The sequence below is a fragment of the Lagopus muta genome, chromosome 4, assembly GCF_023343835.1.
Source record: "Lagopus muta isolate bLagMut1 chromosome 4, bLagMut1 primary, whole genome shotgun sequence".
NCBI lineage: Eukaryota > Metazoa > Chordata > Aves > Galliformes > Phasianidae > Lagopus > Lagopus muta.
Genome location: NC_064436.1, coordinates 56,802,768 through 56,826,800, shown reverse-complemented (window position 1 = coordinate 56,826,800; position 24,033 = coordinate 56,802,768). Strand labels below are relative to the sequence as shown.

The window sequence follows — 24,033 nt, the reverse complement described above, 5'->3', positions numbered from 1 at the left end:
TCAACTTAAAACCATTTCCCCTCGTCTTGCTGTTATCTACCCCGTCAAAGAGTTGACTCCCTTCCTGTTTATAGACTCCCTTTAAGTATTGAAAGGCTGTAATGAGGTCACCCCCCTGCCTTCTTTTCTGCAGGCTAAACAAGCCCTGCTCCCCCAGCCTGTCTTCACAGGGGGGATGCTTCAGTCCCCTGATCATCTTTGTGGCTCTCCTCTGGACCCTCTCCAACAGCTCCCTGTCTTTCTTGTCTTGGGGCTCCAGAGGTTAGGAAGAGATACGCTGCTTCAGAACTGAAACTTCAGTTCCGAGAAGAACTCTCCCAAGGTCAGTATCTCTGAAAATAAGATCTCAAAACAAAGATAAGTTTATATGATTAATATATGCTTACCACTGAAGGCTTTGTCAGAGCATTTCTCAGGTCTTTAGAACCTACAGGAGCTGTGTCACAAATGCCCTTTCTCACACAGAACCCATTAAAGACAGACACTTTGTGATTACTAACGATTTATAGTTAACATTATGGGGACATGCAGAAGTTTTGTCTATTTTTAGTTGTCTATCTTTAGTTTATTTCAATTTATGTTTGTTACGCTGGTTTCTGACTTAAGGCAGCAGAATTGCCCTGTGTAGAGAAGGAACTTCCTCCCTGCAGAGCCGTACCTTGTGTTATTTCTCAGCATCTCAGAAACCTCAATGTGCACAGTTGTTTTCCTGGGAAATCCCCGTGACAACCAGACCAAAGCCATCTGCAGGACCGAGATTATTTCCTTCTTTCTTAATTTCTCATGGGAATTTCTCATTTCTCATAAACCAAGCCTGCCGTTGTTGATGACCCAAGTTATATTTTTATGACTGCTGTAAAGTTAACGATTATCTGGTAAAATGGGATTCAATGCCTGCCATTTAGGAGCAAACCAACGTCGAGGAACTAGATTGTGGTCGTCCTAACTCGGGTTTCACTCACTCACGGGTGGCCGCAAGGGGAATCTTTATTTAAACAAAACTTCAAGGAGTTTCGCTTTTGTGACTGACTTTCGGACATTCACTTCCGAGAAGCAAAAGTTCAGAACTTCGACCCGGAGAGTCAAAACCGCGAGCAGCAGTCGCAGCAGCCAGAACAGCGGCTTCTCTCTAAGAAACGCGGAGGGGCCTCCTGGGTGCTTGAGCCCGGCCGCCAGAAGGGGAGGCGCCGGGCCGCAGCTCGGTGCCCGCAGTCCCCCCGCCGCCCCTCTCGCCATGCCCTCACAGCGCGGCTCGGCGCGGAGGCGGCAGCGCTGCGTGCTGCTGGCCGGCATCGCCATCCTGCTGATCGCTCTCGTCCTGGCCGCCGTGCTGGCCTCCGCCCTCACGGGGCGCAAAGAGGAGGCGAGCCCGGAGCCGCTGAGGTGGCAGGGCAGGGGGACGACCAGGAACCTGCGGGAGATCGTCCTGGGGAGATGCTACAGTTACCTCGCCGAGGGGCGCGTGAAGCTGGGGTGAGTATTGGCTTCGCGTTGTGCCTGAGTTGAGGGCAGCTTGGCCTCACCTGTGCTGCGTGCCCCTGGCTGGGGGGTGCGAGGCAGCGCGATCCCGAAAACGCGCTGCATCGCAGGGATGTCAGGTTGGGCACGGGGAGAGGTTCTGCACCGTGGAACGCGCTCCTAGGGCTCCTGGGGTTCGAGGAGCATTTGGGCAGTGCTGTCAGACATACGGTTTGGGTTTTGTGTTTGGGCAGTGCTCTTAGACATACGGTTTGGGTTTTGGGTGGTCCTGTGATGCCTGGAGTTGGACTCGGTAATACCTGTGGGTCCCTTCTGATGCCATGGTTCCAACTGTCTGTGCCCAAGTTGGGGTTTTTAAGGAATCTGTGTGCGGAAGGAATGTAAACATCAACTTTTGGTTGAGAGCCACCTGTGAGTACCTACTGCAACTTCTGGGCAGGCAGCTAAGCCAGAACTCGATCCTCGCAGCTTGGTGTAAGGAGAGGTGACAGTAATTCACAAAATCCTGTCTTGCCAAAAATCCTGAAGTGTTTAACTCTGCATTCTCGTAACCAAGACTAAACAGGAAAAGGAGGTGGTTTGGTACAGATTTATAGAATGGACAGGGATGTTAGGAAATGCAGTGGAGTTATTTGAAACAGCTGTCTTCAGCTTGTGGGAATGACTTTGTCCTTTGTGATGGGATGGTGAGCAGTGCTGGCATGGCAGCCCTGGGCACAGCCCACAGCCAGGGCCGTGCTCAGCCCATCGGAGCACTGGGTGCTGTCAGACTGTGCAACTCACAGAAAAGGTTCCATGGATCCCCATCAGAAATTAGGGCTGAGAGCTAATTTTCTGCTTTCTAGCCTCACAAGGAAAGGCAGAGTACAAAGTAAGGAGAGCCACGTGTTCCCTGCAGGTAATGGGGACACTGAGCATTTTGGATGGTTGGCAGAGGATGCACTCCAACCATCAACACATCACCACTGAACCCACTAAACCTCATCCCCATGGCACCAGCCACCCTGTCGTGTGTCCTCAGTTAGCTCTAGTGGGCATTTCCACCACTGTGAGCCTCCTGACATAACCATCCTGCTCTTCATCTGCAAAAAGACAATTGCAACCTCTCAACCTCAGTGTGTGTTTGCAGCCTGGAAGGCCAACTGTGTTCTGGGCTGTATTAAAAAATGGGTGGCCAGCAGGGAGAGGGAAGTGATTGTCGCCCTCTACTCGGCTCTTGTGAGGCCCCATCTGGAGTACTGTGTCCAGGCCTGGGCCCCCAGTACAGGAAGGTGTGGAGACCCAGGAGCAGGTCCAGAGGAGGGCACTAAGATGATCAGGGGCCTGGATCACCTCTCCTATGAAGAAAGGTTGAGGGAACTGAGCTTGTTTAGCTTGGACAAGAGAAGGCTCTGGGGAGAGCTCATTGTGGCCTTCCAGTACTTGAAGGGAGCATGCAAACAGGAGAGGGAATGGCTGTTTATGGGGATAGTGATAGGACAAGGGGGAATGGTCTTAAACTGAGACAGCAGAGGTTTAGGTTAGACATTAGGAGGAAGTTTTTCACACAGAGGGTGATGATGCACTGGAACAGGTTGCCCAAGGAGGTTGTGGATGCTGCATCCATGGAGGCATTCAAGGCCAGGCTGGATGTGGCTCTGGGCAGCCTGGTCTGGTGGTTGGCAACCCTGCATGTAGCAGGGGGTTGAAACTCAATGATGTGGTCCTTTTCAACCCAGGCCATTCTATGATTCCATGATTCTATGATTCCATGATTCCATGATTCTATGATTCCATGATTCTATGATTTTCATACCACTGTGCCAATGAAATCAAAGCTGTATATATTCTGTTTGGATTTTGTCTTCTCTTGGACTGCTCAAATAAGCTGATTTGCAGCATTTTAAGGGAAATGAGCAGGTGGAAAATTATGGCCAGACTGCACAGATTTAATGTGTGCTATACATTAAACACCTGAGGGCTTGCAACGTAGATGAGGAAGCTTCTGTATTTAACAGGCTCCTGAAGCTTTTGCAACGTCACATACAGGTTTCTAAAAGTGCACATTAACTTATTAAAGAAATATGGACTCAGCTTTAACTCAGGAATCCTTGTTAAAGTGTTTTTGTTCACAACATGATTACTAGGAATCATTTGTTTATTTTTTTTTCCTAAGTACACTTTCAAAATTGCAAACTCGTGATCAAAAGTTTTCTAACAGGAGTGTTTTTCCAAGGCATAATCTTTTGTGCTGTGCTTAATCCAGCCATGCTTAACAGCTCGAACAACTTGTCTGTTGTAGGTTTTTTTTTAGAAATATTATTTTACTTTTAATAAAGAAACTGTGAAATCTACTTAAGAGAGCACCAAAAAAGGAAAAATATTAACAAGCACCTGCAATGCTCAGGAGTTTACTGGGCAGAGAAGTAAAACCCAGGAGTCTTCTTTGGGAATCTGACCTTAGATTCCCCATTTCTGGTCCTACTGAGATAGATGTAGGTTGTCATGTAACTAACTACTCTTAGCGCTGGTGCTTTCTGATAATAAAGCCAGTGCCTTTAGGACACATCAGAGAGCCCTCCATCTTTCATCCTGCACTCTTTCATCATTAATGTAGGCCTTGGAGCTTCCATTGCGTGGGATCTTTGCTGTACTTCATCAAAGAAAGGGAGTAGGAGCGTGGAACTGAAACTCGGGCATTCCTGAGAGCTGATCAAGCTGCCTCCTGCACTCAGCGAGGTCTTTTGTTGCTGCTACTATTGTGGGAACCTCACTGCTTTGCTTAGAAATCTTTTGTTTTTCTCACCAATTTGTCCATAGTCCAATGGAGCCTTTTTTAATGTCACCAACAAGTAATTTTTTAAAAGCTCTGCTTTTAAAACTTGTGTTTTTTTCTGATGGTTTTATCTTTTTTTATACCATTGAAATCTCATTTTCTGTTCAAAACACGGCCCCAAACCCAGCATCAATGAGGCTCCTGGAAGGACTGCTGCTGTCTGTTGCAGAGTCTCATGAGCACCCCATATGCAATCAGATTTTATCACATCAATTTGCATCTTCAAAACCAACCAAAAGTTCAGGTGCTGTATTGCAGTTCCCACTAAAAGCAGTTCCCAAGTAGTGCACGTTGTTTTACTGTTTATGTGCTGTGAAGTCTTGGGACCGCTGCTGTGAGAAGCAGGCAGGGAATATTTAATAGTTCTTGTCATGTGTTTGGCTCAATCCTAGGAAACATCACTGACCACACAGGAGCAGGCTTCGGGGGTCCTGCCCTGCACGTGACGCACACGGTCATTACTTGCACACTTAGGTGTTCATATTAACAGGTGTTACTTCTTCTTGGCTTTCCAAAACACTGGCTGGTGCCAAAAGACAGAGCTAAAGCATGAGTTTACCACGTCTGGGTAGTCTTACTTTCTTTGGCATTAACAAAAGATGCACATTTTACTTTCTCTGGTCTTGCTGAGTTCCCTTACTCATCCACCTCGGCCATTGGTATGCTCTGTAGCTTTGTCTGAGGAACAGCCAGAGGCGGTTTTGACCACAGGAAGGAATTTGACCTCGAATTGCTCCTTGTCCCCGTTCCCAGTTACACAGGCTCCCTCTTCTGGCTAACCGAACACTTGCTGTCCTCAAGCTCCAGTTTTCATGCGGTATAAAACTTAAGTTGTCAGGAATGTAACTCGGTGTAATCAGAAGAGTTTTCTAGCACCCGGGACAGGATCCTACCTTGTGGCAGTTTCCACATATATGCTTCACACAGCCGAACTCTTATGGCCATGCAGAGCCAGGGCTGACCTCAGGTGCATGTTATGTAATCCATTGCTTAGAGGATATTTTTCAAGAGCTCTGTTTGTTTTTCCATTTTGGGGAGAACAGACCGTAACAGACACAGCATAAAACCTGTTGCAGGGAAGTTTACGGCTTTGATTTGTCTCTGATGTGGGTTTGGGTGCAGTTAACACTTAGTGACGTTGTGAAAGAGAGGGAAGAAAAGTTTCAGAAAAAAAGTTTCACAGTTTCAGAAACAAAAGTAATGTTTCTTTTTCAGCTTAGAAATGAACTCATCTGACATTTGCAGCTCAACAGACTTGTTATTTGCAGATAGTCACTACTCCCCCGCAGATGTGCAGTTCCCTTCTGATTCACTCAAGCCAAGTCAACTCTCCAAAGACCTACTGCTTCAGCATGGCTAGAGGCAAGACAGATATTTTTTATCCAACTTCTGCCAGTAAGAGAGCAACAGGGATGTAGGCAAGGAGCCACCTTGGTGGCACATGTGGCTGTGCAGGCCCAGCCATCGCTGTGTGTCAGCACAGCAGTGCAAAATGGTGGAGGAGCAAAGTCCTTCTCATTCAGTTCTGCATGGACATACACTGTGGATGTCCCCCTTAAAAGCAGTTGGACCAAATAATGTACCCAAAGCTAGTGGTAGAATGCCCTTTCAGGGACATGGTTTAGTGGGCAATATCATTCTTACACAGATAGTTGGACTAGATGATCTTAGAGGTCTTTTCCAACTTTAATAATTCTATGATTCCATGAAATTTTGACACTTTCTGGTGCCATTAAATTTAGCGAAAGCTTACTCAGGAGAGCTTTCTCTTCTGTCTGCATGACCATGGTGCATTTTTTGCCTTTCCATTCCTTTGCGTGCTGTAGAGATGGTGGTTATTTTGTTAAAAGGAACACGTGGTGCCATGATTTGGTGTGAGATATTATTGCACTTGTGGCATCTTTCCCTCCAGAGAGCAATCTGTTGGGATTTTTGTATGCTTGTTTTTGCATTATGCCTTCATGCTCTGCTGGGTGTTTTTAATTTGATTCCCATGCTCACTGATTGCTAACACTTTCACATGGAGCATGGCACTTCATAGCAGCTATGATTTGATTCAGTGTCATGTAAGAAAAAAACATAGCTTTATCTTGTGTAGCCATGACATTATATTTCAGCTTAACTGAGGTTTGATTTTTACATGAAGAAAATACACCTTGCTTTGAGACACTTTTACTGAATCAGTCATCTGGAGAGTGCTGTGTTACTACCTACTAGTAATGCAATAACACCTCTTTTGGAGTGCACTGCAGGCTTCCGAAGCTTCTGAATTTAGTTTGCATCAGACTGCAAAGGATTCACCTTTCCTTGTTTATTTAAAGAACAACAACAACAAAAAAAACCCATAACACTTTTTTTTTTTTTTTCTTTTTTTTTTTTTTTAAAGGAATTGTTACAGTGACCTCTTCTGCCTCTCTGTTGGGCAAATCTGAGGCCACACTTGGAGGACTGCATCCAGTGCTGGGCTTCCAGTACAAAGGCATCATGTCCAATGAGTGGCTACAGGAGTGATTAAAGGATTGAAATATCTGAACAGAGGAGAGGCTGGGAGAGCTGGGGCTGTTTAGCAGGGATCTTATCAGAGAAAAGAAGAGGGGGCTCACAGCTCTAGCTGCAGGACAGGAAGTAATGCTCACTAAACAAAGTACAGGAAAATCTATTTAAGCATAAGAAGAACTACCTTAAATTTGAGAGCAATTCAAGAATGAAGTATGTTGCCCAGAGAGGTTGTGGGGATTCTGTCCTTAGATATGCTGAGAACCAGACAGGACATGGTCCTGAGCAACCTGCTCTGAGCTGGGCTAGACTGTTTATTTGATATATATTCTTGATGAGGCACTCCAAGGCCTTGCTGATGATAAAGGGGCAGTCCTGTTCCCTCTCACCTCTCTCTGCTCTCATCCTGTTTTCTGCACGTGTAGAGAAGTCAGTGGAAAGAGCCCTTCTCAGGGGGTCTTGCTGGTGGTGGCCTTCAGCTGTCATTGCTCAGGTCTGGTGAAAACTGGAGAGCTTTTTAACACCTCAGAGCCCTGAGGGGAAAGAACAGTGGTGGTGAGGAGCCATCACTTGTTCCCCATCATTCCTTGTAGGTGAACACAGCCCTGGACCACACCACAACAGAGCTCACCTTGTCTGGAAAAAAAAGTTTTTTCCTGGCCTCCAAACTTTGCATCTCTGCTGTATGGACTTCAGTTGCTCTGCCTGCAGCAGCCTTTCTGAGGTGGGGTTTTGAATGTCTCTCTGTCCAGCAGTTCTGCAATTCTTTCTTTCCTGGCTTTTGAACTGTTTCTTTTACAGAGAGCAATGCTTGCAAAATCAAGATGTAAAAAAAAAAAAAAAAAAAAAAAAAAAAAAAAAAAAAAAAGAACCATTTATCAAAACTTTGAGATAACAGACCATTATAATTAAGCTAAGTGGTAGTGAGATGCTAGTCCTCATTGAAGAGTTTGAGACTGACAGCATCTGTGACTTTTTTCTTTCATTCTCTCCCCTGGTAACTTTTCCCCTTGCTATCTTCTCAATGCTAAAAGCACTGTTTAAATCAGCTTTGATTTCTCATTTTTTTCTCACGTTTGGAGGTATCTCAGAGCCTGCAGAAAGCGCCTTCTGCCACTTGATGGCAGCGTTCGACCGGCTCTAACTCCTCGTCCTGAGTTGCACGAGTCCAACTGCAGCTGCCAGGGCTGTGCTTTGCTGCAACACCAAATAAGTGACACGGTGAGGCTGGGAGAAGGGAAGGGGCAGCAAGAGCGGGAGCAAAAGGATTTAGGGCAGAAAGTATGGAGCAAAAAGATTCTCGGTTGCAGAGGGATTCCCCTCAACACAGCATAGTTTGTGTAATATTTGAGCATGTAGGCAGAGTTACTCATAAATTCATACGAAAAATAAATTGAAGATGAACATATAAACAACACCACTGTCTCTGGCCACTGCAAGAAGCAGATAATTGTGTGGCACGCTGTAAGGAACCTTCTGTAGCAGGGGCTTGGACTCAGTGATCTCTGGAGGTCCATTGCAACCCCTACAATTCCGTGATTCTGTGAAAACTGGCAGGTTAACAGACCCAAAGGTGGGTCTGTTAGGTGCAGAACTATTGCTGCATCATTTACTTCTGTTGGCGTGCAGTCTCCAGGTATTTCATTCTCAGGTGCCTTAGAAATAAAGCACAGTATGAATGCTTCTCATGTGGTTCAGGATCTTTGTTATAACCATGGAACTTCTCACTCACTTTTTAGTTTCTAAGTGCACAGGTGTGTACTTGCATTATTATTCAGGCTGATGGTAGCAAATGAGAAAGGTGCTGGGGTGAGTGCCTGCACAAAGCTGCACCAACCCTAATGAAAGCCAGCATGACTTGCCAGCTGAGGCCAGAGCCTCCAACACCAACCTCACAATCTGCCTGCCCTGTTTAATCCCTGCAAAGCCCACTTTTATAAAGGACCTTACCTTCAAAGAGTGTGAGAGACCACAATTAAAATCTCTCTATATTGATTTGTTTTAGAAAGGAAACTTGGGATCTTGGGAAGCCATCACAGAAGGCCATGTTTCACCAGGGGGCTTCTCATTCCTGCAGAGGGGTTTGAAGAATGTGGGCAGGACCGACTGAGCTCTCCAGACCAAAGCCTGAGAATCATTTTCACTTGTGAATTTAAAATGGGTTCCATACTTTAAACATCCCTCAAATTTCTGTGTAAAAACCTCAAGGTGACACAGCTGAAGGAAATACTCTTTGTACTCTCTTACTCTTTGTAAGGTGTTTTTAGCTTCCACTGTCAGCCCAGTGATGAACTTAAAACAAGAGGTTCTTCTTGGTGCAGCTGAAGTCACCAAGGATGAAACTCATCCCTGATATTATACCAATTACATCAATTTCAATTGGGAATGAATGTGCTCTGTCATGTCCAGGTTTTTTGTGTTTTTTTTTTTTTTAAATAATAAAATAACACTACACAAAATTAATAGTGATTTCCCAGGTAGCTCAATGCCATTGTATTCCTTTAAGTGCGAGGATGCTCTTTCAAGGTTAGCCAGGTCAGTGCACTGATATGCAAGAAAAAATGATGCAGAAGCTGTCCATTTTTATAATATGCACATTAAAGTTTGGCTTCTAGGATAGCTGCTAATGGAAATGTTCTTGGCCCCAGATTCCTTTTCATAAATTTATCTGATGTTCATAAAAAAGGTAAATGGATAGAAACATATTCATTGGAAAACACAGCCTACACTCAGATGTAGGGAAAAAATGCAGGACATGTTTTGTTGTGTACATAACATTCTTATTTCAGAAGGAAGTGGGGTGCTGCTGATGTGTATTTGTATCTCAGTTCTTGTTTCTTGCTGTACTCAGTGCAGGATATAGAGCCTCAGTTTGCAAAAGGCTGTAAGGCCCAGTTCTGCAATCCCTGTATTCCAGAGAACAGGCTGCAGCTTCAGTTCCTGATTTTACAACAGGTTCCAGTGTTCCCTTTAAGCTTGTTAAGTGTTATTTCAAATTTACCAACATTTCCCAAACTATGCTCCTTAAAAATATGCATTTGAAAAACCACCCAAACACATAAAATATGTGTGCATTTATTTTATCTGTCAGAGAAACTTGGCTTAAATATTTCAGATTCTTTAGTAGAATAAAAGGTCTTAAATATTTCAGTGTAAACAAAGTTAGCCTTGAGGGAAGAAACTCATTATTGCAAAAATAAATACACATGATGTTTGTTTGATGCAGAATTAGTATGCAATCCAAAACACACAAAACCAACCAAAACCAGGGAAAAAGAACATGAGTCCTGCAGCCGTGTGGCAAGCAAGCACATTCACTATGGTCTCCTGGCAATCTCTCTCCCAGCTCTCCTTCTGTGGACAAATTAAATGAATCCTTTCTGTGATGGAAAACTTCCCAGTTGGAGGATCTCTGACATGGCAGATTTTTTTTGGTTTGGTGGATTAGGTCTCCCCACAGGCATTGCTGTGTTCCTGTGGTGCTCTGAGAGGGAAAGCAGAGGCTGTGATTGCTCACCTGAAGCAGCCCAGGCCATGCTCTGTAGCACAGTGAAAAAGCCAACATTGCTTTTCCAACTGGCTCCAGGAGAACTGCTCTCCTCTGTGCTCACAGCAGCCTTGAGAGAATTGTTCATTTCACAGATTTTTTTTGGCAAGAGAGGTGTACATCTTTCAATAGGAAGGTGCTCTTTCCAGAACTGTTAGCAATACCAAGTGCCAGCAGACTTCCCATAATATCTTCAGGAGAACCTGAGCTTCAGCATGTCTCTGCCCTTACCTTTGCTGAATGTGTTAAGTACTACACAGCAGGCAAATGTTTTCTTTCTTTTATTTCTAGTGCATATATCAATAGTGAAGCTGTAAAGAATTCCATCTCTCCCAGAGCTGGGATTCACAAATCCTAAAGCTTTCTCACTGCAGCTGTGTATCAGCCAAAAAATAATTCTCGCTGGCTCTTAAGATGTGAGGTGAAACCTGTGTTTCCTACCAGAAAAATAGCCTTCCAGAGCACACCAATGAGTTATTTTTATTCTTATGTAAAAATTGACATGTTGGTGGGAGAGGGTAGTGAAATATTCTTTAGCTTTTGTAGATTTATTTGTTTTTACTGTGAAGATCTGTGTTTAGACTTCTAAATAATGCTGGAATTGCTGAGTTTTCATGAAAGTCCATCTTTATGCCTTATCATTCTTCTGTGTGGTACAAATAAAAGTCCCACACTCATTACCAGGTGTAGAAGAGCTTCCCTTCTATGAAGGCTAAGCCCTACCTCCTCTGTGACATTGAACATAGCTTTGCTCAGTGCTGTCAGGATTGTGGCTGAACACTGCTCTCCCAGATATTTCCCTGTGAGGTACCAGAAGTTAAAGTGATGAAGATTTCTCTGTGATGCTTACAGAGTTTGCAGCCAGAGACAAACTCCTTGAGAACAAAATATAATACGCCAAGTTAAGTTCTGCTTTGACTTACTCTCTGGAGCAACCAGCTCCCTGGGTCTGTAGAGGCCCAAGAGATGCTAGTTTCTGTGCTTTGTAAAACACGTAAATGCTCCCTCTCATGACCCTACCACAGCAAAGTAATCTGCACACTGTGATGATAAATCTTGGGAGCAGAGAAGCAGCTGTCTGTAACACAAGAGGTGTTCTTAAATCTTTGGGGCAGCCAACTGTGGAATGAGAATGGCTGTAGCCTTGTGGCAAGGACAAGAAGCATGTTACAATACAGAAGTTGTAATCAAGCTGCCAAATATGAGTGAGTATCCACGTTAATTAGTTTGAACCAAATAACCACTATCAAATAAGATGATAATTTAGGTTTGCCACTGCATAAGAAAAGGCAGAAGGGAAGAAAAGCCAGGACAACTTGCTGTGGATTGCCCAATCCTTTCTGGCATGACACAAGCATGGGGCCCTGCAACACATCTGATAGGGGCACTCCTGATGTTTTGTGGGGCTGCAAGGTGCTGGAGCACTTCTGGACACATCTCAACAACAGCAGACCTTCTCTGCCTGTGATGTTTCTTCTCCATCAGGCTTAGGAATGAGGGGAGGGTGTTCACGTCCAGGCACATCCAAGCAAAGTGAGGAAATGGCTGGGAGCTGAGAAGTGGTTCTGGGTCCCACTGTCATGACATGGCCTTCTGTAATACAAACAGCTCATCGTATGTGTTTCACATTACCTTTCTGATGCTCAAATGGCAATCTGGATCAAATTAAGCAGCAGAAATCATAGAATCACCAAATCAAAGAATAGCTTAGGTTGAAAGGCACATTAAAGATCATCCAGCTCCAACCTCCTGCCATGGACAGTGTTGCCACCCACTGGGATTATCACAGAGCTGTGAAATGTTCTGGAATCCTCAGTAAATTACTACCAATTTCACTTAATCCCTTTAGAACTCTTTTTTAGGGTTAATCACATTCCACCTCCTGCCTGTTACCTGAGTACCACAGGTACTCAAAAGTACCTGTGTGCACACACGGAAAAGCCTGCAGCTCTGTGTGTGTCACACACTAACTGATCCCTGCAATTTTTACAGTGCTCTGAAAGCATCCCTGTCTTTACCAAAGACAAAGGCCATTCTTCATACTGGTTCTTCAGGCAATGGAAATACCCAGGAGGAGATTACAAATAGTGGAGAAAGAGTGGATGAGTCAGAGTTAGCCAGAGCAGCTCCTTTCTGCATGCAGACAGTGGGGTAATGCAGCTTTTTGAATTTACATAAAGGGAAGAGAAAGCTGTAGAATCACTGGATGGCTGTCAGTGAAGGGGCAGGCTTTCAAAGTGGGCCTGAAATCAGTAGGCAGGCAGTAAGTGGGAATCATCATAATGTAAGGTTTTTGTTACTTCAGGTATAAGAAATCAGATGCCCTGAGCAGACTCACACCTTATATGCTGCAGTGTCATGGAACATGGCACTAAATTGGTGCACAGAGATCATTTCTTGTCAGCACCATGCACCAGTTTCCTGTTAGTGTGGTGCAAGAGGAGCCCTGTTTCCGTGAGCAGAGACATGCATTATTTACCAGGCTGATGAAGCAGCGAGCTAAGAATGAATGTAGACTGAGGTGTGTCTTGACATCCACTGGTTCCCCTCATATAAATGCAGTGAGATTCCTCTGACTCACACCAGCGAGAGCAAAAGGGCAAGAACTGCTATTATACAGAGACTGAAAAAAAATCCCCTGGAGTTGGAGTGCACGATTCAGATCTCACCTATACTTGTACAAATCTGCTATAGCTTCAACAAAGTGCTTAGCCAAAAGCTAGCCCTTAATTGCAAGTAGTATCAGATCCAAAATACCCAGACCTCTGCTTTTGTTTTAAAAAAAAAATAATAATAATTCAGTAGACTCATAGAATCATAGAGTGGCCTGAGTTGAAAAGGACCACAATGATCATTGAGTTCCAACCCCCTGCTATGTGCAGGGTCACCAACCACCAGACCAGGCTGCCCAGAGCCACATCCAGCCTGGCCTTGAATGCCTCCAGGGATGGGGCATCCACAACCTCCTTGGGCAACCTGGGAGGGCAGGTAAACTCTGGGCATAGTTTTGGCTCAGATGTTTTAGAGCTGCTCATTCCTCACTTTATACTTGATTTGCTGAAGATACTCTGCTTTTTTAATGCATAATATATGTTGATACTTGAGCACAAGTCGGAACTCTTTAAAAATTTATCTGTAGTATTTGAATTTAACAGAAGGAAATTATTTCACAATCATGAATATTAATAATTATTAAAGATATTTAATAATAAATGTAAATTAATGATGATTCAATCTTTCGGCAGAGATAAGGATTGCCTTAAAATATGGGAATCATTAAAAGCTGCATTCATTCACAAGAATCCCTGTAATGCTACAACAAAAGATTATCAGCCTTTAATGGAGTTGGCAAGTCATCCAGTACCCTGCAACAAGGTAACAGCGGGATGCACGGTGGGCTGTACAGGGGGGATTGCAGAGGAGCAATGTGTCTGCACAGTGCTCTGAGAAGTGGATCTTTTCCGTAGTAACTGTCAGTAGATGGACATGACTGATTGTTTTGCCAGGATGGCTGATATTTTTGCCAGGGTCATCCTGGTTACACTGCAGAGATGTCCCTGTTTCCCGAGCTTGCAGATCTTGGTAAGGAATATGCAGTCTTTCTGTCAGAGGAATGCTGCTTCTAAAAAGCTGCTCTCCCATCTGTAGTCAAAAAGTGCTATACAAACTGTATGCTATGTGAACTAGTAAAAAATTTTCTTTCAAAATGCTTTGCAGGCTGAATGCATCCATTTCCGTGAAAAATAATCGCCCCAAAAATTTGGAAATGGGAGGAAGGGCTGTGGGATTAAGAACTAATCTGCTTATGGGAACGTGCAGCATTTGAATAGGAAACTAGAACTGTCACAATTAAGAAAACTTTCTGTTCTTCTCCAGGAAAATTTCCTGACCAGCTCAAGTATAAGTATTATTTATTGCACGTTGTATCTTATTTTGCAGTCACTGTTTTGGAGCAGGACGTATGATCTCGTTCATCTTTATTCAAAATCCAATCACCATTTCCTTACCTTGGAGGACACATTCCTGGGTTATATGCTTGATGGGCTTTCATGGTGTGGAGACCCCTCAGCTCCGGGTAACAAGTCCTAACTTTTGCAAACCAAATATGCATACTAGAATTCCAGATTATTATTTTCTCTCACATATAGACATAAATACTGTCCATTTTCACATGTTTTTCTTTTAAAACTACAATCATTTTTCTGCTCCCATGTTACGGAACTCTGAAAATAATTCAGTTTAAAAAACACATCTTTTTGGCTACAAGGAAGACATTAAATGCTTCTGGGACTAATGATCACTTTATCTTTATCTATGTCATTTGGTACCTTCTTTTAACTGCAGTGGGACAAACTGCAAAATAAGAATTCCACTCAAAAGAGTCCTGGTTATAGGCCAGGCAAAATGAGGGGGCAGTATGGAGGGACCTGAGGTTATGCTGCCCGCATAATTCCTGACTGTTGATGCCTAATGTTAACAAGTTCTAAACTTGTAAACTTGGGCTGGAATTACTGGAAATGTTGGGCAAAATTTGGTACAGTCAGAAATTCATTTGTCACAAACCAACCTGTTCTGCATATTTAGAAATATGTGTTTTCTGTACTGGCTTTTCTGAGAATTATTTGCATATGGGGCAGACCTCTGAACACATGTAAATTCTCTTTTCTCCTAGAGCTTCCTCATGTAGCCAACTTGTTTTGATAGGGCACAACTCTGTATTAACATTTTAATAATATTCACTCTAGTCTTTTTCTATAAATATGTTTCTTCTCAGGAATCAACTATGAATCTTGTCCAAAATGGAATGAATGTGAAGGCAGTTCTGGCTCTGTATTCTGGAAAATGGCATCCAAGATGGTAAGGTGTAGAATAAATTTCCTCTCATCTGAGAATGTTAAAAGGCATGAAGTTCCTGACACTGTCAAAAATCTGAGTTTCCAGATTGGACTTAAAAAATAGAAAAGTAAAAGTTCACATGAGTTTTAGCTTTAGGTGCCAACAAGTATGAGTATGGAAATCTTCTATCAGACTTTACATAATTGGACCAGAGCTGTCAGCAGAGTTGGGCATTTTTACTGTGGGCAGAGATTACATGCCAGAGTCTAGAACAACACTTGGCAGACAGCTTTACAAATAAGGCTTACAGTAATAATTATAATAAAAGCCTTAATTAAATCACAGGACTGAAATTACAAAAGTATAGAAACTTAGAACTTGTTGATGCTGAGAGCAGCTCCCAGACTAGCACAGCAAGTGGCTGAGAGTCCTGTTGCTCCTTCCCAGCATACTCCTGAAGAGGATGTCCTCCCACAGTGTTACCTTCCAAGGTTCCTATGATGTGCCCACCAGAATGCGTGTCCCAGCTCTGATCACATGAAGGAGACATTGCTAGACTGAGTTAAGCAGTTGGCCTGGTTTTGTGGAATCAGCACTTTACAGAATGCTCATTTCACACATCTGCCAGAAAAAAAAAAAAACTCTCCTTGATCAGTTTAATCTTATGTGTCTCAGAAGACTTTAGTCTTGATATGACTATTAATAGATGACTTTCTAGGTGTAGAACAAGCATTAATGTGTGCTTAATACCTCATGCGTGTAAGAAAAAATCTTCTCACCATTAAAAAATGTTTTGCGTGCAAACTAGCATCCATCAAGTTTTGCTAGCTCAAAACAGCTTTGACGTACAGTTCTAGGGTCTAGGAGAGACAGACCACCATACAGAGTGAGGCTTGCTGAACTACAAGCTTTTTAGTCCAAGAAGATTTAAGATCTGCTAAAACACATGCTTACTGTGTTGGAAAGTTATACAAAATTAAACTCTCCTGTAACTTGAAAGCTCTCAAGCTGGTTTTGAGATACATTGTTTATAAGTAAAAGGACTTGGTGAGTGTGATAAGTACAGTCATCTGTATTAAGCTTTTCAAAGTTGTTTATTCTACCTTTGGGTTATGTACCTGGAGTACTGTGACTACATCATGTTGTGATGTAATGGCCTTGAAATATTTGGACGCAAGTTTAAAGAACAAAAGAACAATTACATGATCCAGTAATTTAGCAATCAAAACTTACCATGAGTTTTTCTATAATCACTGGAGAGAAAAATCCCAACCACAAAAGTACACAGAGTATGAGTCACGAGGTGGCAAGTATTTCATGGTTTGCACATCCTTAAACTTGCAGTACTTTGGTTGTGGCACATCCTCACTACTCGAGTCCAGGCAGCCTGAGGATTACTCAGTTATTGAGTTACTGAGTTACTGAGAAAGTAGGCAGCCCCATCAGACAGCTATAGCTGCTGGGGCTCTGGAGAGTTGCATCCCATTTTATAAACTGAAAACAGTGACAGCAAGGTGATGCAGCTTTATGTCAGCATTGCTGTAAGAGTTTAGAAGCTTTTATTTGCAAGGACATACGTAGAAACAGGGTCCAGATTCTCTAGTTGTATAAGTCAGTTCTGATGACATCTAAGAAGTCAGAGGATTCTTTGGAGACATGGCATGCAGTGTCAGATTATAACATCCATTTATTTTGGTCAGTTTGCAGAAGCAGCATGCGGTGTGGTTCACGTGATGCTCAATGGATCAATAGAAGCAGGAGCTTTCAGAAGCAGCAGGTATCCCCAGCATCCCTGTTTCTTTTGGGCATGTGTGTTTGTCAGCAGGTTCTTGTCAGCCAGTTCTGGTGCAGAATGGATTTTGGTGAATTCATGTGGGAATCTAAGCCATTGACTGCTGTAGAGTTGATGCACTTAACTCCTTCTATACAGTGACTCTAACTGAAGTCCCTCTCAGTGTATATAGGTAGATCTCTAGTATGATATTACTGCACAAAGTAGCTTTATTATATTTAATCTAGGTTTGCACACCATGCTATAGGAATTACATGCTTCTAACTGCTTGTGGAGCTCTTCAGACTGTGCTTGCTCATGCTACCTGGCAGTAGTCTCATACAAAATGATGAAGCCTATTCTGGTCAGGAGAGCAGCCATGTTCATTTCCCTTGCACCAAACAAAACCCATTGTCAACAAAACTAACAGGAGAATAAGTACTGTAGATGGAAGAACTTGAGTTTGTTTCTATCTGCACACAGTTTCAGAAGCTGTCATGAAAGTAAAATGAGAATGGAGAGAAAATCTTTTAGCAAAGGTAATTGAATTGTCTACAAAAATCCAGCAAAAAGAAAACATTTGTTCACTGAGGAAAACAGCAGCACTCATAAGCAGTAGTAGTTGGGGAGCATTCTCTACTAAGAATTTACATTATTAGAATTCTTACATTGCTAAGGATGTTTCATGTCCCGTTCTTACAGCGTTTTTGGAAGTGTTGAGATCTTTAACTTAAATCCAGATAAAATTTCTGAAATACGTATTTGGCTTATGCATGACATCGGTGGACCCCAAAGGTAAACCATTCTGATACAAAATGACTGCCTGACACTAAACCCCATCTTAAACCTCCTCTGAAAACCTGCTCTGCATTCTCTCTACTAGCTACTTACTTTATTGGAAAGAATAACATTTTTATAGTTGTTTTTATTAGTATTTAATATGGGAACTGTTGAGTCACAGCCTGAACCACTGATTGATCACCTGAGGCAAGGACTGAGTCAGCCTGGGAGCACAGCTGAGGGCAATTCACCTGTGTGACTGGAAGGGGTGGAGCCTGGCTGCACCTCTCCTAGACCCCACTTAAGGGCTCACTGCCAGTGGGGAAGGATCTCTTTCTGGAGATCTCTCCTTTTGGAGTTTTCTACTGTAAGTCTAGGAGATGGGTGAGCATTTCATTTCATTTTCGATTGTCTCCACCATGATACTCTTTCTAACTGTAAATCTGTAAGGTGTCATCCTAACCACACCACTCTTCTATCTGTTAATAGTTACAGCTTGTTGCTCATAGCTAAAACACAGTGATGATGTTTTCCTTGCTTTTACGAAGTCCTGTGACCAGAGACAGTGTGATAGTGATTTAGAACACTGAAAAAGATTGCCTAGAGAGGTGTGTGGACTCTCCAGCTGTGGGCATCTTAAAAACCAAGCTGAGCCCTGGGCAACTTGCTCTAATTGACGTTGGGTGGACTAGGTGATCTCAAGTTGTCCCTTCCAACTTAAATGATTTTGTGATTCTGACATTTTTAATAATAAATCTGCAATTTAAATGCTTAGAGTGCAATTACTGATATCAAAACAGTGACCTCAAATCACATCTGAGCCTGAGTGACATTTTTCATTCTGTTCAGATTCCTTTGCAGATCCTTTATGTTTCAAACATTGAGTGTGAGGTTCAATGCCTTTGACCCTTATCTTTAGAGATGGTGTTCACATGGTTATAATGCACTGTAGTGGTTTCTCCTGTTCCTAAGGATCCCACATGTCAGAGGCAGCTGCTTTGACACAGTGAGTCAGTAAGGAGGCCGTGGTGTATCTCAAGAATGAGTATGGACCCAGGAGAGACTCTTACTCAAGCAGCAACATTATCAGTCACAGTATCAGCTGCAGTGTTGCAATCCTTCCCCTAGCATGAGCACTGACACTCAGGAATGTTTCTTTGCCATACCAGCTGATGTGTCTATCACAGGCTCCCAGCTGTGTGCCTATCATCTCGGTAGCTTACCAGACGTTGTGGTGACCCTCTGCATAGTAGTTTGCTGGAGAAAAGGGGACAGGCTAATCTGCGTTAATTTCCCTGCATGTGACATTCAGTCCTTTGTACCATGATTTCCCAGCATCAGAAAAGACATTACATTCCTCTTTCTCAACAATTGCTGCAACTTGGTGCCCTGCCAGCCTTCTTGACATCTTCCTCCTGTGTCAAGTTCACAAGTGTTTCCACTTTATTTTCTGTTTCAACAGCAAAGGAGAGGTAACTGTAAGAACATGTATCACTTCTATCTTCTAATTGTATTTCATACTGGATCACTAATAATATCTGGTAAATCCTGTGAACGAAGAACAGCTGGCTGTTTTCCACTAATGCTGTGTGGATTTGCCCCAGTATTGTCTTCATTTGTGTCCCATACTCTGTACCAAAAGGTGATTTTTTTTTTCCCCCAAGGTGACAAGTCTTTTGCAGTGGCTCTGTGTGTCAATCCTGTCACTACAACTGGAGACTCCTTGAACTAATTCAAACAAATAATGCATGAAGACCTCAGTTTGTGGGTGGAAATGAGTTATTTTCCACTGACTTTCCTGCACAAAGGTTTTCAAACAAGTTAAACAATCAAACATCATATATTTTCTATTGGCAAAGGCCCAGTGGTAACCAAAGCTCTGCAAACCAGAATAGATTTTACAGCACATTTTAGGAGATCTTATCTGAAATAAAATGAAATGATGCAGTGTGGAGTTCAGCTGAACTTCTCATACATACAAAGATCACGAGTAACAAAGGACTTTTCTCTCCAGGGATTCCTGCTCAGGCTATTCCATAAAGAAGTTAAGAAACATCTTAGAAGAACGAAACTTTAAAATCACTAAGATCACCTGTGAAGACAATTACAGGTAATTCTCATTAGTATCTACTTGCTAACAAAACTGATATCCCGTCTCCCTCTCTGCTTGACATTGTCTCCTGGTTTACAGCAAATTGAGCAGATTGCCCTCTTATTTCCATCACATCTCTTTAAGTGGCTATGTGCTTCTCTGAGCCTTCCACTTGTGCTCCAGAACGTTACTGCTGCTGGCTTTGCTCGGTTGCCTTCAGCAAAGGAGCAATGCAGCCTCCTGCAGTAGATTTCCATATTATCAGGTTTTTATGTACACTAATAAAAGCCAAGTAAAGAATTTTCCTTCCAGCTTCATGCAAATAATACACTGTGTTAAGCATAGTCCTTATTTCCTTCACTATAATTTGAATTTCCTTTCCATCCAGCTGCTTTATCAGGGAGTGTGACATAACACATGATAGGCATTAGTAATTATTACAATTCCCCATTGTCAGGTGAGTCCAGGAAACAGGAGTTCAGGAAACAGAACAGTCCAAGTTCTGACTTGACTGAAATCTCTGCCTGCCTGCTGAGGAGTTACAAAAGCTTGAGAGCCGTTGTCCCTCTGTGTCAGTTCAGAGACCTTTATGAAGATGAATAATGTCCTCTAGTGACCTTAAAACAAGTGGCTAGAGTTCAGTTTTACTCATAAAGCTTAATAACCATATCTTATCTGCCAAAAACAGCTTTTCAAAGCAAATAACTCATACTTTGATAGGAGCATTTCCCAAGTAAACATTTCTGTAAAGTACTGGCTTCATGATATTGGTTTTAAGTAAGGGAAAGGTTGTCTGCAGAGGGAGACATTTGCCTTGCAAATACCTTATGAGGCACTAGGATTTTACTCGTGAAAGCAGAGCAATCTATCCCTGTTTAGATACTGCTGAACCTGATAATGAGTGCTCTGCACATTGTGCAAAAAACAACACTGGTGTGGTTCGTAAATGTACTGAATTAGGATGCTCGCATACTCACTTTCTCTTTGGACTACTGTAGTCTTTAACCAATACTTCAAGACTTGTAAGCAGGTGTGAACTATTCTAGCCTATGCTGAAATAAGCTAAGAAGAAAGGAAGGAAGGGGAAATATGTAATAATTTAGGTTCCCTTTGGCTCAGCACAAGAAGAAATCTTCATAACTTCACAAAGAATGTGTTGGCACACTCATTACTGTGACTCACAATTCACGTCTTAAGATAGAATAGAAAGTAGGGCTTTTTGTCAGCACTAAATTGACATGCATAAGCAACTATATGGAACAGTACAAACACTTTAAAATTATTTTGTATACAGAGCAATAATAAAATAATTAACTTATATGTCCAGTAAAACTCTTTAGGATGGACTGGACTGAAGTCATGGCAGAACTGTGTGGGTCCTTACCAGCTCAGCATCTGGTATTCTGTGACATATAGCAATTGACACTGGTCATTATCTCTTGCTTTTGTTGTTTTCACACAAGTAGTGCAAAAAAAGGGGATGTACTTGTGCCAAAACATCTAAAACATACCCACAAGTATGTTTTTAGCAACAGCTATGTAGGGTAGCAGTCAGGGCTATCACTAGATAAGCAAGATGGTGAACTTCCAGCGTGGCAGCCACTCTGTGATCAGTGAAAGATGTCTTCTTTTTGTAATTACTTTTGCTATCACAGCATAGCTGACATGCAGAGTGTTCACACCCTGCTTTACTTCATAGGCATCCATTCTTGTCTCCAACCCTTATAAACACCAAAGATATGTCTGCAGCATTATGCAAGAAAAGTTATCTTAAGAAAAGACATCCACTTGATAAGCACAGGTGTAGCATACAGTTTGACTTTCACACTGCATTTAATACCTGTGTGGTTGCTCTGCTGTACTTTCATGTGGCTACTAAATATTTGCTTTTCTGTTTTCTCCCAGGCCAGTCCAGCTCCTTCAGTGCGTACATAATCCTGGCCACCCAGACTGCAGTCTTTGCATCAACAGCACAGAAGCTCCTTGAAACAGAGTGCTCCACACTATATAAGACTTGATTTGTGTGCAAAACTGAAAAGGACATGACTATGTAGCTTACAGTGATATATAGCACCATGGTTGTACAAAGCCAATAACCAGGAATTCTTGCTGTGATACTAACAGCCAAGTCGCAGGAGGTGGTATTTTAGCTGCGATTCCTGTACACACACAGGCAAACAAGCATGCTGTTTCAGAAGGGCCAAAGGCATGTTCAATGATTGAGGACACAAGATTTGTTCTGCTTTGTTCCCTCATATGTAGCTACTTGTGCACAGAGCATCAGAGCAGAGGCTGCCTTGGGCATGCGCAAAGAAAGTTGCCAGTGGAGACACAGTTTGCTATGATCTGTATGCTGCTTCAGAAGGGCTGGAAGGGAAATTCCCTGAGCAGGGAATATTGTCCATTGGCACATGTTATAGATGCCATGATTTGTACAGAGTAGAGGAGTCAGTGAGGAAGACCTGGAGTTTCTCCCCCTGTAGCTGTATCTGAAGGTTGGATGTTTTGTTTACTGGGCAGTCCCCTTGAGTCAGGCAGAGCCAGGCAAGGCCCTGGGCCTTTCTCCCAGGGACTGTGGCACCTCTGAGCAGGCAAAGCAAGTAATGGAAGAAGTAGAGTAGTTCTTACCTTCTAGTGAGTAAGCTGGTTAGGAAATGGCAGATCTAAGCCAAGAAGAGATCAGAAACTGCTCAGAGCATTGCCAGCATCTGTAAGAATGCATTTAGAGGGTAGCTGGGAAGAGAAAATAACAAGACTGACTTAAAATCCTACTGGAAACATAGTTGTGGCACAGATAGCATTTTATTCTTAGTATAGCAATAAGTGTAAGCTTTCCAGCTTCCACAAAGGGCCCTCAGCTTGGCCATTCATTGGAATCGAGACAAACATCCAGAGGCTACTGCAGTGGGAGCCTTTCCTGACCCCAGCTGTGTAGGTGAGGTGATGATTTGCTGTGCGTGACTCACAAGCAGGCAGGAGATTGTAGTGCCATGCATTTTAGTGACCATGCAAGCTGATATAACTTTGAGCATCTCCAGAAAGACTTTTGCTCTGTAATACGGGGTCTTGTACTGGGTGCAGCTCAATCACACCCAGGACTTCACCCATAATGTTTACATGAATTACATGTATTTTTTTAATATGTGCAGTCTGTAATGTAATAATTAGCTGCATTGACTCAGATGCATATTAGTGTTTTAAAATAGGCTATTTCTAACTGTAAGTCAAGGATCTGTCTTCATGCTCACTTTTGTACCTTTTCTGGTGTAATAATAAAATGTTGGCTGTCCAATCAGGGTTTCTAATAAAATTGATGATGTTGCTCATTCAGTTTCACGTTCTAGTGAAAGTGGACCCCCACACCTGTGGCCATCTGAAAGCAGTTTGTCCCCTTCCGCGCATGACCAAGGAACAGAAGAGGTCAAGCTGGTGGAAAAGTACGATGTGCTACAAGGAGGGGTGTACAACAGATAACTTGGGAATGTTTTGGTTTGATCAAGTTGCATTAAAGTGCTCACAGCACAGATCTGCTAGATGTGTTCTCAAATAGCAAAAAATATATTCTTGTGACGATCAGCTGTGTAACAGTAGCCAGAAACACACTGGAAAAATAACTTGGAAATTCACTTAAAATATGAAACTCCACATATAATCACCCAGGAAAGCAGAGACAGGCCACAGGGCATATCCTCCTCAGGCTGCACCCTTTCTCCCTCCTCCATCATGCACAGAGAAGTTACTGTCTCCGTAGGTGGCAGAAAGTGAAACATCCCATCTTTATCTCAAACACAGATATCCAGATACGTATGCTGTTCTCAGCCATATTAGCTAACAAAGATTACTGTTCTTATCAGGGGTTGTGTAATAAATCTTCAAACAGCAAACCTGTGCTTTTGAAAAATGCAGTGCATACTCAGTGCAGGCAACTGTGCTTGAGTGAGTGACAGCTGTGTGACACAGGTGATTGGCATTAGCACTGTTCCAGCAAAAGTCCTTACAGGTGTGCCAAATAACATGCTTTCACAGAAACCTAAATAAAATGAGAAATTAACGATGCATTTTGTTCCACTGCCTAGAAGAAAAGTTTCTTCATCCATTTTGAAATGTGTCCAGTTTTGAAAATATGCTTTCAATCTGATGAAAAGAGCCTCTGTCACAACTTGTTCAAGATAAATGGGTCGGGTTGTGCCCCAGGCCCGTAGCAAACAGAGCCAAGA

At 42.8% G+C, this 24,033-nt stretch overlaps 1 protein-coding gene across 3 annotated transcripts; it reads left to right on the top strand.

The window, feature by feature from the left end:
• The first annotated feature begins 98 nt into the window (after positions 1-98).
• On the top strand, positions 99-23,142 carry LOC125691786 (ADP-ribosyl cyclase/cyclic ADP-ribose hydrolase 1-like). 3 transcript variants are annotated; one of them, XM_048941601.1, is made up of 9 exons: positions 103-322; positions 906-1,473; positions 13,583-13,712; positions 14,277-14,412; positions 15,112-15,194; positions 16,874-16,950; positions 17,647-17,739; positions 19,739-19,834; positions 21,722-23,142. In XM_048941601.1, exons 2-9 carry the CDS (start codon positions 1,235-1,237, stop codon positions 21,801-21,803), a joined length of 936 nt encoding a protein of 311 aa, XP_048797558.1. In that variant the 5' UTR covers positions 103-322; positions 906-1,234; the 3' UTR covers positions 21,804-23,142. The 3 variants fall into 3 exon arrangements, with proteins under 3 accessions (XP_048797559.1, XP_048797558.1, XP_048797557.1); XM_048941600.1 differs by having other exon boundaries at positions 607-1,473; XM_048941602.1 differs by lacking the exon at positions 17,647-17,739 and having other exon boundaries at positions 99-1,473.
• The last annotated feature ends 891 nt before the right edge of the window (positions 23,143-24,033 follow it).

Bases quoted from the DNA above. Each gene is read 5' to 3' on its own strand.
- LOC125691786 (XM_048941601.1), top strand. From the start codon at position 1,235: ATGCCCTCACAGCGCGGCTCGGCGCGGAGGCGGCAGCGCTGCGTGCTG. The intron at 1,474-13,582 runs GTGAGTATTGGC...ATCTTTCGGCAG, and splicing joins GAGGGGCGCGTGAAGCTGGG to AGATAAGGATTGCCTTAAAA. The intron at 19,835-21,721 runs GTAATTCTCATT...GTTTTCTCCCAG, and splicing joins ACCTGTGAAGACAATTACAG to GCCAGTCCAGCTCCTTCAGT.